The following is a 13,996-nucleotide window of genomic DNA, read 5'->3' as shown; positions in this document are numbered from 1 at the left end:
AGAAACATGAATATAGATCGGAAATAAATTTAACCGAAAAGGCATTACTGTAATTTTACTAATATGTAACTTAGACAAATACTTAAACAGAGCATACATCTTGACCTTACAAGTTCGGTTTAAACATTAATTTAATTTTTACATACCTAGTCATTAGGGTGGGTCGATTTTGGAATTTCACATTAGTAGACATTGGCAAGGGTTGCTGGGCCAAAATAAAACCCTGAGAAACTTGAAAGAGGATTTTTAATCCAAAAACAACGGGCGCGCGGGGGATATAAAATGTGCCAGCCCCTTATAAAACCAAAAATTGAAATTCCTTCAAACACAGGCATGTTGCATATCAAAATGACCGCATTGAAAATGAAATGCTGATTACTGATATGAAAACCGTTTTGAAAAATATTGATGCAGTCTGAAATGATTTTCAAATAACCTACCAAAATAAACAATATTGACTAAATCGGCTGTTTTTAGGTACTTAATGTGATCTTATTCGAACTAGGATCAATATTTTTCAAAACGATTTTCAGATTCGTAATCAGCATTTCAATGCTGTCATTTTGATATGCAACATGCCTGTGTTTGAAGGAATTTCAATTTTTGGTTTTATAAGGGGGTGGGCACTTTTTATACCCCCCGCGCGCCGGCAGCCATAGGAGCCAAGTCACTTTTGAAACTTGAATGGGGCTTATTATACATATATATGACTTCCACAACTTATGATAACAGTAAAATCTAAAAAAAGGGGGAAATGGGCCCACCCTACTAGTCATAAACCAGACCTGAGGTCTTATAAGAGAAATATTATATTGATAGATATCTTACATTTACTTTAAGATTAAGTAGAACAAAGACAAATGTTTGTTAACACAGAATCGAATACGGGTAACGATCAGACATCAGGACTACAAGCCATTGCAGGGTAATTTTTTTTTACTTTTCTATAATCCATTTGTTTGTACCTAGCTGATTGCCTACTCTATTTTTCATTAGTGTTTTTACTAAAGCGAAAACACACACGCAATAAAGCTTGCAGCAGATTTAAATATAATTCTTATATCAAAGTTACAGGATCTTTTTCTGTCTGTCTAACCGCTGGACCTATATGGTTTACCTAAGGTTTCTTGTTATTTTCGGTGAGGGTATCACAACCCTCCCAAGATAAATGGCCCCTAGAAAAAAAACCACCCAAATATTTTTTACTTTTTAAAACTAAAATTTAACTGAAATGCTCCTAGAGGCAGATATTGCAGGTATCATTGTAAGATAAATTTAGATCTGGTGTAGAGGATTCACTGTGTATACCTCCGGCCAGAGGAGGTCATCAGCTTGTCATGGACTCTTCAGGTAAATACAAATTCGTTTGTTTTATGTTCCTTTGCTTTTTGTTAAGTCAAACTTTCTACTAAATCTGTTTTAGTATACCTTGTTTGATTTATATTTATATTTAAGTTTACTTTTTAAATAATTAAGAATCATTTGAAAATGTATGAACCTTCTTCTTTTTAAAATAATCCTGTATTTAGGCGGAGGCATTATCTATCTATTTGGAGGCTGGGATGGGAGACAAGACCTCGCAGATTTTTGGGTTTATGACATTCCTACCAATAAGGTTTTCATACAAATATGTTTTTTTATTGCAATACAAAGGAAACTAATTAAATTATGTAGACAATGTTGATTTATGTCGACTTTTAACATTTTAAAACTTGTTTTTCCAGTACGGCTTCGAAAACGATTAATAACCGCTGGATTAAAACCAGTTCTAAATCATAAAATAATACATAATACCAAATTAAAAAACATAAAATTAATACCAGTTTTATTAGCCAAGACATTTGGCCCCTTTGGTCTAACAAAACTGGTTTTAATCTTTCATTTCTTCATTTTAATATCCGCGGAAAGCTATCCATTACGATGCGATAAGTATTCTCTTTTAAAATCTGAAAATGATAAGTGCATGATTTAAAAATAAGATTTAAATTGTTCATTCGTAAGGCATTGTAAACATGAAAACAAAATAGACAGACAACCCATTTCTATAATAATAATTCATATTTGAATGAAACGTACCACCCCTAGTGGACCCTGATATCAGGCAATACAGAGAAAGATGGAGGTCCTCCTGCCAGATCTTGCCATAAGATGCTCCTCAATCCAGGAATACGAAATTTAAAAAAAATATTCTTGTGTTTGCGCCTCTAGAGGCCTCTCATTCGGCACACAAACATTCTACTTCATTAAAATACTGCCCCCTTAGCATCTAGGGTTCTGTATTCTAGGGGCTAGAAAGATAGATTAATAACATTCTAAGGGACAAATCTGAGATTAAAATAACCAAATAACATTAAAGAACCTCTATGTAAAGCTTACCTACTTAAAATAAAGAACCCAATCGAATCAGTAGTTATTGAGATCTTAAACTTCAGAGAAAAACCCTTACTACTTTATATATTAGGATATGGAATATTTGTTTAAGTTTATGTTTGCATACATTTATCCCACAAGGTTAAGAAATTTATTCTATTCCATTGCTATTTGTTGTCAAAATTTGTACCTATTAAAACTCTTTATGAAGATAAATTTAAGTATACAACTATACAGGATATAAACAGCTGTTTGTGCTAGGAAGATATGTTGACCGTTCTAAGCGAGACCAGGAAATTTTCCGTATTTTAATGTTTTACAAAATTTAATACATCATACCTACCTATTGAAAATGCGTAGAAAAAATAAATGTTAAAATTTTTAGTACCTTTTTTACCAAGGAGGTAAACTTTTTAAAGAGCTTAACAATTCCTTTTAATATTACCAGTAACAAGAGACCAGGATTCTTACAAACAACTCTAAGTAATAATTTCCCAACAACCCACTTCCCTTTAGTTACAGTTCAATATAAGTTTCACACTCAAAAATATCAAAATTTTCAGCAATGTAAAATAAAGTTAATTTGCTGAACAAATTAAAGATTTTTTAACTTCCTAAAATGTCATTTTAAGATTCCCATAACTTTTTTGTTAATGAAGATTAGGGCTTCAAATTTGAGATATTTGTGATACTTGTGGCAGTATTTCAGCAGTTAGATTGGTGTATTTTCTGCAGGCTTCATGTAAATACGTGATAATTTCGAGCAGGCTGATTCAATAAAGAGCGATTTCTACCTGTATGATATTTCCACATCCAAGTGGACACTCATCAGCGATGATACCTCGGAGATTGGGGGACCAAGTCTTGTTTTCGACCACCAGGAATCATACTTAATTAAAATCAAAGATAATTATATAGGGAGGGATGGGACATTGGCTGTTTATTACACTAGTACCCAAAGTTTTCTGAGAACATTTTCATATTATTTGTTTTCTCACAATTTTGGAGACTTTTATAAAATTTTATTGGTTGGTCCATTAAGTTGAGTGTCCAAACGTTTCAACCACTAATTGTAACCTACAAATTCCAGAAGAGGTAATTTTGTTCATTGGTGATGTACATCAATTTATCGGCCATTGCTTTGGGCACCCCCAAAAGTTTTTATTTTCAAATTTTACCCCCCCCCCCCCTTCCTCTCCCTGTACAACCTGTGGATTCTGGAGGGTTGTATCAGCCTTGCTGCCGGTCGGTGGTCAGCAAGCAGTTCCAGGTATAATGACGTCACCAGGCAGATCTCCCCATTTTTAGTGGACATTTTGACATTTTTCAAATTCATTTTTTTTTTAGTTTAAAAATCTTTTTTAATTTTTAAATGAATTACATAAGTGATGGTTGACATCTTGATATTACTGTACATTTAACCAGGGTTGATGAACGTTTTCTTTCTGTTGGGTTCTAAAATAGGGAACATGATACTTGTGGCGAAGCCAGCACACCCCCCCCCCTAAAAAAAAAATTGAAAAGCTTTGGTTGACATTGTAGGATTCTTAAAAATGAAAATCTATAACAAAATAACTTAGCTTTATTTAAGTATTGATCTATTTAGATGTGTTTAGACGCTGAACAGCAGAATATTTATGTTTTTGGTGGTCAATCTGTTCAGGAAAATTATCATTTTAAAAAATGTTTCAAGTTTATTATTTTGTTGTTGAAAATAGAAACCACTCGCATAAAAATTTTTATCTGCTGACTAAAACATGGATAAGAAATGATAAAAAAAATTTCAGGGTTTAAATTCCAGCAGCAATACTGGAAGATCTGAAAAAGTATTTTCAGGAAATAATTCTAACAAATATTTTTTGAACTTTGTTTAATGTAGATGTCACGTGAAGATAAAAATTTTATAATAGTGTGAGGAGGCAGGGTTGTGGCTTTTCTCCTGAACCAGTTGGGTCATTTTAAACATGTACTTTTGAGCCATAGATTTAGAATTACCTCCCCTCTACACCTTCTTATCAAGAATTTTTTAAAATTTAAATCTTGTGATTAAAGTGATTCTTATCCCCCCTTTTTTTAACAAAGAATTATTTTGCATATTAGGTCTTTTTGTTTACAATATTCCAAATAATACTTGGACTTGCCTCTGGGAGGATGGACAGGTCATTTCAAAAGGTAACTTCATTATTTTAAAAAACACAGACACTTTATAATCTTCCACAAGATTTCTCTGAATGTTGTTTGTTTAGAAAACGATTAATTTAAATACATAAACGAAAATGTTAGGAGGATTTTTTTCCTGTTTGTGTGTGTCTTTCAAGTTGCATCCAACAAATACGCGCGCACACGAACTCACACACAACAGTAAGGATTTTGAATGATCTTTTATTTTAGGGCCCCAGATGAAATCCCGCTCTAGTCATGCCATGGTTTTTAGCTCAGGTTTTCAATCAAAAATTTTGTTTGTTCAAAAAGTTCTTTTACATTTTTGTTACTAGGTGAATAAGAAACTTAATTTTTTCAAAGAAATTTTCAAAATTGACTTTGGGTCATAATACCTAAATAATTTGATTTAAAATAAGGTTGATATATGGTGAACATATTATTGAACTTACGCGGCATTGCACCCATTTAACAAAAAAGTTTTTTAAGTTACCTGAGATTTTTATCTAGGCTCGGCAACTGCGCGTCAGCTGCGCATAAGCATTAAATTTTAACCCGCTTGTGTGCAAAAAAATCCGAAAAGATGATTTGTCTATGTTGTATGATCATGTTTAGATATCCAGCTGAATTTTAAAGTTAAAATATGACAATTTTATTGAGGTTTACACGCGGCTGACGCGCAGCTTCCGAGCCCTTGTTTTTATTGTTAGTTTAGGAGTGGTTATTGGGTGAGGCCTCTTTCAGGTAATATCCAATGAGATATTTAGATAATTTAATTTTTCAATCTGCACTTTTTGACACATTCAATTATGCCGATTTACCACATATATATGATTTATTCCTTAATAATATTATTACTGAACTTATTACTACCCTTCCTTTGGTTGAATATTGTCCATCCCAGTTGACCGTAACCTTTACATCATTGGAGGACAGAGAGGGGAGTACCTCAATGACTTCTTTGCCATCAATGTCGACACTCTGACTGTCAACTTTTTATCTGACAGGGTCAGTGATGGCTTGCTTCAATATGTTTCGTTGGTACCGCTGCTACTCTAGAAAAATGTTCTGTTGTCCTTGTAGGTCACCTAAAGATAGCTGTAACTTGCTTTATTATTGATGCATTTTATATTTTTGGTTCAACACTTCAAGAGATTTAATTGCCAAAACTTATATTTCTATTTCCAAAACTTTTTATTTTTTTTTGTTTAAAATGATATAATACTGTCTTTCAATTAGAATTTATTTAGGCTTATTATAAACCTGAAATACTCACATGATTTTAATCAATTATAGTCGCGATTTTTGTTGTTTTACCACAATTATTCACTCCAAAATACCAATTCTTTTTATTGAAACCCTGTTAGAAGAATAGTTCTAAAAAACAAACATAATTCAAATCTCGAATATATGCTACCTTTAATAAATATCTAAGCAAGCCACGTGTACTTTACAGATAAATCAGAGTGTGGCAACTGCGCACGCGCTTGGATACACTCAGAGAGCAACCATAGGTTACAGTCAATCAATCAATCAAACAGTTAAATATCTACTATATTTTGTTTTGGTTTATGGACCTCATTTATTGGTCAATTCATTCATTCAGTAGGAGGGAATGGATGTGGTAAATGGGTGGGAGCCAGCTTAGAGTATCACTTTTTGACTGTAAATGAAAATCTGGTGCAACATCTTAACAAGGGCTGTGATTTAGCCAGTTAATTCCATTTGAAATTGCAAAAAATTAAATATTTTGTTGGCGTAGAGTTGGCGTAAAACTATTCTTTTATATAGCTAAAAGGGAAGTGGGTAAGAAGGGGGGGGGGAGAAATAAGGGAAGAGGGTTGTGGAAAAATTATATGTCGATTAAAATCGACTGTAATATAAAAGATACAAAGAACGGAGAAATTTTTGTGATGATGGGAGTTAATAACAAGGACAAAAGTTCTACAGAAACGGTGCAGGTACAAAAATAAAATTCATGTTATTTATGGATTTGTTATATATATTTTTTTGTAGCCTATCTACCTACCTACTCTTTTTACTTTATTTTGAGATTTATATAGGATTCAAACCGCTTTTTTTCTGAAATTGACAAATTCTGTTAAAATTTTTATTCAATAAATCTGTTAATAAATAACTTACATTTTGTCTTCTCGGTATTTTTAAAAAAGATAATATTTATTTTTGTGCTCTAATATTTTTGGTCAAACCCTAAATCTTAGATTTGATCTTTAGTTTTCCCTTAGGTAGGTATATAAAATAAAAATATTTTAGGTTTCCAATAGTTTTTGGATCTATAGCATAAAATGTCGCCAATGGTCCTGTTTCTACAGGTAAACTTTATTAAAATTATTTCTTTTTAATTTTTTCCAAAACCTTTTCAATAAAAAAATCCCTATACTTCCTCTAGGGATTTAAAGGGATAAAACAATGACTAATAAATTGATGTACGTACATCCCGAACAATATTACACAAAATTACCCCTTCTGTAGATTACAATTACTGGTTAAAACGTTTGTATACTGAACTTAATGAACCAACCAAACAAAAACCAATGAAAGTACCCAAAGTTGTTAAGCCAACAAAGACAACGTTTTTTTAAAAACTTTGGTGACTAGTGTGATTAACAGCCCAACTTTCCCTTAACTATATATATAAAAGACTAGTATTTTCAGGGACTTTCATTCAGCAAATTAATTCAATAACATTCTTAGATTAGCTGCGCTACTTAAAATGTTTTTATTTCGCCTAGGAATGAAAGAACAAGTTCAGCGTACTGGAACCTTCGTCAGAGTATTGAGCCTCGTCCCAGGTAAACAAATGTTTATAAGAAAGAAAATGGAAAAAAACTCATCTGAATTATTCATTTATGTAGATTTGCGTTTTGCCCCTTTGTTACCCCGTTCCTAAGGCCAATCGCACTAATAAAACTGGAATTAATCTTACTAAATTTTACTATCCGCGGAGAGTTGTCTGTAATACGATGCAATAGATAATTTATTATTATTTACAGATATGCTCACCAGCTTGTATTTGACGAGGAGCGAGGGACCCACTACATGTTCGGGGGCAACCCGGGGGGCAGCGAGGCTAAAGTCGGCAAATTAAGGAAGGATTAGTATTCTATTTGTTGATATGTTTTGTCATGTAGAGGAATGATGTACATTTGTATATTTTAGGTGTGTCCATTGTGAGCTCTTTATCATTCTATATGGAGGGCGTTAGTTTTTTCCCCCTATTCCTTGCGGGACCTATATCTGCGATACCCTAAAAGTACGGGTTACCCAATTTAACCTAACCTTACTCGACTTAAAGTAAAATACAAACAAACAAACGAAACCTTCCCCTTCCTTCATTCCAAATAAAGGGGGGGGGGGGGGTCATTGCTTACTGGTGTAGTTTGGGTGAAAACGTCAAAATGAATAATGTGATCCCCTGTTAGACTTGGAGATTTCTGGAGGATAACTCTGGACAGGCCGATGGTTCAGGATCTTGCCAGATTTACAAAGGAATTTATTTCATTGCTTTGGTTAATATTAATCGTACCTTCTGTGGCTAAGTCAAATGCCCTACATAACAGCTAGTTATGGGGGTATGCCATGATTTATAAAAAGGCTCAACTCATTTTCCTGCACTTTAAACAAGACTTTTGACGAAAGGCCGTTCAAAAAAAGGGTTTGTATGCAAATTGAAAGCTACCGTGTAAAGAATAACCATATCGGTTAAACGGTCACTTGGTTAGGACAGACTAAAAGACACACACACACGCATAGACATCCGGTTACTTTTATATAAGGATTATCTTCCCCTGTATGTACGTATGAATGCCCTCATTATACGAAAATGTTAGTTATCCGTCGTATTATCCTAGATAAAAGATAAGCTCATACAGGTTGGGTTTATTTAAGCTGCACGTTCGCACATTGTCATTATAGCCGCCATAATAATGAATACACAATTCAAGTGATAGGAAATATTCAATAAAGCACAGAAATTCATAGGCCTACGTAAAAAGTTAAATTAATTACCTGATTACGTTTTATTTACGTCTTATTCCATTTTTAATTCCGTAATAGCCCAAGTTGCATATAATAATACAAAGTACAAGCAATTTTGTTTACTTCACATGGAAAAATAATAAAATTCAGCTGAATAAATAATGATATCAGCAATAAATATACTTTATGTTGAAAAACAATTTAATTCAATTCTACTTAACAAAAGATAAAGGATAATTAGATAGATTTTTTTATAACTAGCGACTTCGTCCTATAGGCCTCAGGGGGCACTTTATAGAGTTAGGAGATGTCGTCTCCCTATTTCAGTTGTAATTTAGAAATATATAGTTAAAAAATTGTAGGGGTTATTTATTTTTTTCTATGTGTAGATTATCTCGGGAGGATAGTACTTACCTCACCTCAATAGTTTAAACCTTTACGTGAACTACATACAATGAAGCTTTTCTGTATAAAAAGTACTCTTGGTACGAGCAGTTTATGATATCTTTCGGTACAGACACACACACCGACAGACAAACATCCTGTTACTTTAATATATTAATGTTTTGTTAATTTATCTATCACTTAAGCTTAAACTTTAACCGGATCGGTATGGATGATAATAAATTTGACAATACAAGTTATTGTCTGTGGCTACTCTTAAACACACAATATATTTTTAATATTTCTAATTATTGTGCATCTATGTATATTCTATTTTTATTAGTGTACCTACTTCCCCATGTAATTCAAAGGAATGTCTCGCCTTTTTAAAATTCCTTTCTGAAATGAAGGCATATTATACCTATACTTTTTACCTTTTCCACTAATTCAGGAAGTTTTAATATAAAAAAGTATTTTCTCAGCAACCTAAATTGGGGACAATTTTTTCCCTGTCCTAGTCCCTGTCATGGTCCTAGTTAAGTTTTTTTATAAAATCCAAGCAATGAAAATGAAATGATTAAAAGGTTTTAATAAGAAGTGCAAGGTTTAAAGAACTTTGTGGAAACCCAAGGAAAATACTTTTTGCTTTTAAATTACTCCATCCCCGCCTTTATTTTCATGAAATCAGTGGCCTACTTGTGAAATATAACGATTCTATTCTATGTATCTTCTATGATATGGTTCTCCTTTGGCCGGGGAAGGTTAATATCTATTTGTGGGGAGTGTGTACCACCCTTATAAAGAGAAATTGCACCCAGAAAAATATCAAATTAAAAATGGTACAGGGGTCGACATCCCCCCTCCTCCCCTCCTATCTCAAGTGCCCCTAGAGGCCTCTAATAGCATAGCTGCAAGTAAAAAAAGTATTTTAATTACTTATAGAGAGGCTTTGCTGTATCTGCAGCAATTTTTAACTCCCTGTGTGGATATGAGTAATGAGGAGGAGAGAAACAACTTCCAACAACTTCCAGCCAAGGTAAACTTACAAACAGACAAAGTTAGTTACAGGGTAACCTGGATAACTTCTAGAGAACAGGATACACAATTAGGTATATCTCTGAACCAAATTTTGCTACTGAAGTGCATGATTACGCGGCCAAACGTTCTACAGACAACCAACCCTTTGATTGCACGACTTTTTTATGAGAACTCCTACCGTGCATGGTGATGAGTTTTGCCTGTTTTGGGCCAAGGAATTCCCTCTACTTGGGCCAAGATAGGTTACGTTTTACGTCACTTTCGCGGCTAAGTTAAAGGGCATTTTTTTGTAAATGTATAGGGGATTAAAAAGATTTGACCGGTTTAAGCCATACTGAAAAATCATGTATAGCATCGAATTACAGACAACTTTCTACAAGTATTTAAAAATGAATACCATTCTTATTAGCTTTTGCATTCGGCCCCACAGAATAAACAAAACTGGTGTTAATCTATAGTTTTTCATTTTAGTATCCACGGAAAGCTGTCTATAATGAGTTGCGATAAATAACTTTTCTAGTTATAACAGTTTAAACATTCACTAAGTACCATGTTTTAAATCATCCTTGTTAATAATATTTATTATCTAATTCAGGTCTTTGAACAATCAGAGGATTTGGACGTTTTTAATATTCGAACCAAGGGATGGATACTTAAACTTTTAATCTCATAATTATTTTCTTACAGAATAATCGGGTTATCATTTTTTAATCATAATATTCTTACATATTTTATTACAGACATTTGTTCTAATAGATTAAAATCATGTTACTAAAATTCTTTGGTTTTCTTCTGTAGTATTTTAAGTATCGCACTTTTAGCTGTTTACCGCTTTACTTGATTTCTTCCCCGACGAGATGACTCAACCGACTGCAAATCTTGTGGATATGATACCATTAAGGATTGAACTCATAATAATAACATTGATAATATTAAAGGATTGGTCTTATTTATAACATTTCCTTATTTGTATAAAAAGGAGGGGTGATAATTGGGATATAGTCTCTTTCGTGGCAACGCATCTTAAGGGGCGATTCTTCGTATTTTTCACAGTAGCTTTTCTCCTATTTCTAGCCTCTGCGGGGGGGCTCTAACCCTGTGGGGCAATCACCTAACCCAATATAATCTGACCTAACCTAAAATAACCTATAAAAAGCCATTTTAAAAATACGACGAATCGCCCTTATGGGTCCGAGGAGAGTAGATATAAGGGACATGTATTTCAACCCTCTACACCCCCCCCCCCCCTCCTGAGTAGGATCTACACCCTCTTAAAACAGTCATGGGAGTGTCAAGTTAAAAATTCTAGGGGGGGGGGGGGGGTGTGTGTATTTCCGAGCTTCGCTCATCAATTTACCAGACGTCTTCAGGCGAAAGACCCTTTTAAAACTTTTGTTGATTATGTATTGGAATGCAAAGAGAGGGGTAGGTTTCTGGTAGAATCCGTAAAGGTGTGTGTTTTAAGGCTTAAAAATAGTAGTAGAACGATAATATTCACTAAATATGTTTATTTATTATTGAAAAGAACTAAAGAAAATTTTTTTTTAGTTGACATAAATTTTTATCGTTCTACTACTGTTTTTAACTTATAACACATAAGCTTTACGGATTTTACCAGAAACCTACCCAAGGGAGTGTATCTACCAACCCCCCGCCCTTGACAACAAAATAAAATCCTTCTTGTTTTATGTAAACTCCGTGCACGCCACTGATTGTAGTGAAATATTGTATTAACTAACCAATATTAATTAATTTATATACATTTATTGGCAATACTAGCATTAATTAAATTTTTTAATGAGTTCATTGTACAGAGACAGAGAGACGAAGGGAGAGGTAGCAAGTTTAAGACCCGACAATTTTTCTTGATTTTTTAATTTAAAAAAAAATTATCATATAATTCTTATTAATACCTCTTACAGAGACGTTTGTTACTTAAATATTTGTTAACCATTAATTATATATATATTTTTTAATTAAAGACATGTTTTATTCAAAATTGAAAATACCTCTCTAATGAAACTGTAATCAATAGCAAACAAGCTTTAATATGCAAATTATCTTAAATTATGCTTAAAAATATAAACAACAACAAAAACATAATATACAAATATAGATATTCAAATTTATATTTTTAAATTATTTATTTTTTATGTTATTCGCTGATTGTTAAACCAACTAAACCAAATAAGAAAGCCTTTTTTAAATCACATTGATAATATGAAATACTTTTTATTGATTAAATCTTTTAAAATTTATTCAAAGACAATATATATTCAGGCGCTTATAGACAAAACTTAATTAGGTATCAAGTCTGAATATACCTTAAATATAACCCTTACATAATAAAATATTAATCTTATTCATAAAGAATTTAACGTACAGTAATTGATAATTAAAAGACATTTTTGTAAATTGCCATTTTTTAGCTTTAAGTTTATCACCTAGTTTTCAAAATAATTCATATAAATTTTTTGAAGACTTCGGCGATTAAAAAAAATATTGGGCCGAATTCTAGAGCCCTAGATGCAATGGGTGCAGCCACTAAAGTCTGATGACGCCTGGCCTTCGTTGCTAGTTTTATCTCTGGTCATTAAAAGAATTTTAATGTACTTAATGCTAAACTTAAAGCTTATAAACAAAATTTACATCACAAACCTATATTTAATCAAAATCAATAGTATCAAATTAGTATTCTTATCTGTAAGAAAATATTTAAATTATGATTTATCAAATTATCAAAAAATAAAATAGAATAAACAATAAATATTTTTTTATAAATCATTTGCTACTTTATTTCTGTAAGAGAGCTACTCTTTAACTTCCTTTGTTCTTGTGTGTCTTTATTATTTATGAACAATATACTTAACCTCCTCCCCCTCCCCCCCGCCTAAATAATGGAATAGTAGATTTCGCATATTAAGTAAAATTGTGAGCTAGCTTCAAGTCAAATGCGCTTTTAAGTCTAACTGTTCTTAATGATGACCAAACGCATATATATAAACAGTTTGACCTAATAAGTGCATTTGACTGGAATCTTTCTCACAACTTACAGAACAATTCCCTTCCTACAGAAATGTATAATTTACATCACAGCTTCGATTTCATTTTGTTTCCTTTAAAAAAAAAAACCGGTTTGAACCTTATTATCGTCTGGGTGGGATGGAACAATGAACTGTAAATTACACTGGTACCCAATTTTGGATACTGTTATTGATTTTGGGATTTCTTGATTTCAAACTCTTAGTGTCCACACTTTTCAACCAACAATTATAATCTATAGAATTTGTTTATCATTATCTGGGATGACTATAGATTAGTTATTATCCATTGTCGTATCCCTTAAGATTCCTCACGCATTAAAGTACTTTGATCAATATCTTTTGTGAAGCGGGGTTTGTGCTTAAACCGAAACTTCAGAAGTGGAATGTGTTACTTCACAGCTATGGACTTATTCTTACTTGTTATGTTTTTAAAAGCGAAGCTTTTCTATAATTAGGGTCGGCCCGTCCGTCCGTCCGAGATAGATAGCTTTTATTCGTTAATTTAGGCATGTTAGAATTGTCCTATCGATTTCAAAGTTTGCATGGTGATTTCTGTAGTACGATTTAGAAAGCGTAGCAACTCTATAATCATTACAAGAATGTCAGTACGTCCATTTTAAACATGTTGATTTTTTTACTTTTTTAACAACAAATTTTTTTTGATCTAATCATCCGATTGATCTGATTTTTGATATGTTGATTCCTGGGACAACAAAGTATAATGTTATAAGCGAAGCAACTCTATAGCCAAGGCCTAAAAATGTAGGTATGTCCATAAACATTATCCTGTATCAAGCAGTTTTTCAAGAAATTTACTCACAATTTTGCTTTGACTCTTATATACATTTGTATTCTGATTATTCAGTTCTGACACTATACAAGTGTTAATGTCCGTTTGTCCTACCGTTTCAGTGCTTCGCTTTTATGGATGTTGTCATCCTTGTTATAATTGATCTTGAGAGAGAGAGAGATAAAGTTTTCTTTATCTTTGAGCAAGAATA

The 13,996-nt window shown here is 32.6% G+C and overlaps 2 protein-coding genes across 2 annotated transcripts; both read left to right on the top strand.

Moving 5' to 3' along the window:
- Positions 1-815: 815 nt before the first annotated feature.
- LOC145329820 (muskelin-like) lies at positions 816-2,519 on the top strand. Its single transcript, XM_080174221.1, has 4 exons — positions 816-925; positions 1,280-1,350; positions 1,530-1,615; positions 2,086-2,519. The coding sequence occupies exons 1-4, from the start codon at positions 861-863 to the stop codon at positions 2,206-2,208; spliced, it is 345 nt and encodes a 114-aa protein (XP_080030347.1). The 5' UTR covers positions 816-860; the 3' UTR covers positions 2,209-2,519.
- Positions 2,520-3,116: 597 nt separating this feature from the next.
- Positions 3,117-12,732, top strand: LOC145329819 (muskelin-like). The gene is made up of 17 exons (XM_080174220.1): positions 3,117-3,251; positions 3,977-4,034; positions 4,159-4,207; positions 4,472-4,542; positions 4,762-4,809; positions 5,435-5,538; positions 5,987-6,044; positions 6,418-6,491; positions 6,805-6,863; positions 7,284-7,343; positions 7,545-7,640; positions 7,974-8,041; positions 9,499-9,544; positions 9,856-9,949; positions 10,547-10,594; positions 10,773-10,852; positions 11,766-12,732. The coding sequence occupies exons 2-17, from the start codon at positions 3,977-3,979 to the stop codon at positions 11,818-11,820; spliced, it is 1,068 nt and encodes a 355-aa protein (XP_080030346.1). The 5' UTR covers positions 3,117-3,251; the 3' UTR covers positions 11,821-12,732.
- Positions 12,733-13,996: the final 1,264 nt, after the last annotated feature.

This window comes from Acartia tonsa, chromosome 10 (assembly GCF_053477335.1).
Source record: "Acartia tonsa isolate MP-2025a chromosome 10, ASM5347733v1, whole genome shotgun sequence".
NCBI lineage: Eukaryota > Metazoa > Arthropoda > Copepoda > Calanoida > Acartiidae > Acartia > Acartia tonsa.
The sequence above is the reverse complement of the archived record's forward strand: the minus strand, read 5'-3'. Positions and strand labels throughout refer to the sequence as shown.

Coding starts and splice junctions, on each gene's coding strand:
- LOC145329819 (XM_080174220.1), top strand. CDS start 3,977: ATGTGTTTAGACGCTGAACAGCAGAATATTTATGTTTTTGGTGGTCAA. Junction 4,208..4,471: donor TCTGAAAAAGTATTTTCAGG/AAATAATTCTAA, acceptor TTGCATATTAGG/TCTTTTTGTTTACAATATTC. Junction 4,543..4,761: donor TGGACAGGTCATTTCAAAAG/GTAACTTCATTA, acceptor CTTTTATTTTAG/GGCCCCAGATGAAATCCCGC.
- LOC145329820 (XM_080174221.1), top strand. CDS start 861: ATGTTTGTTAACACAGAATCGAATACGGGTAACGATCAGACATCAGGA. Junction 926..1,279: donor GGACTACAAGCCATTGCAGG/GTAATTTTTTTT, acceptor AGATAAATTTAG/ATCTGGTGTAGAGGATTCAC. Junction 1,351..1,529: donor GCTTGTCATGGACTCTTCAG/GTAAATACAAAT, acceptor TCCTGTATTTAG/GCGGAGGCATTATCTATCTA.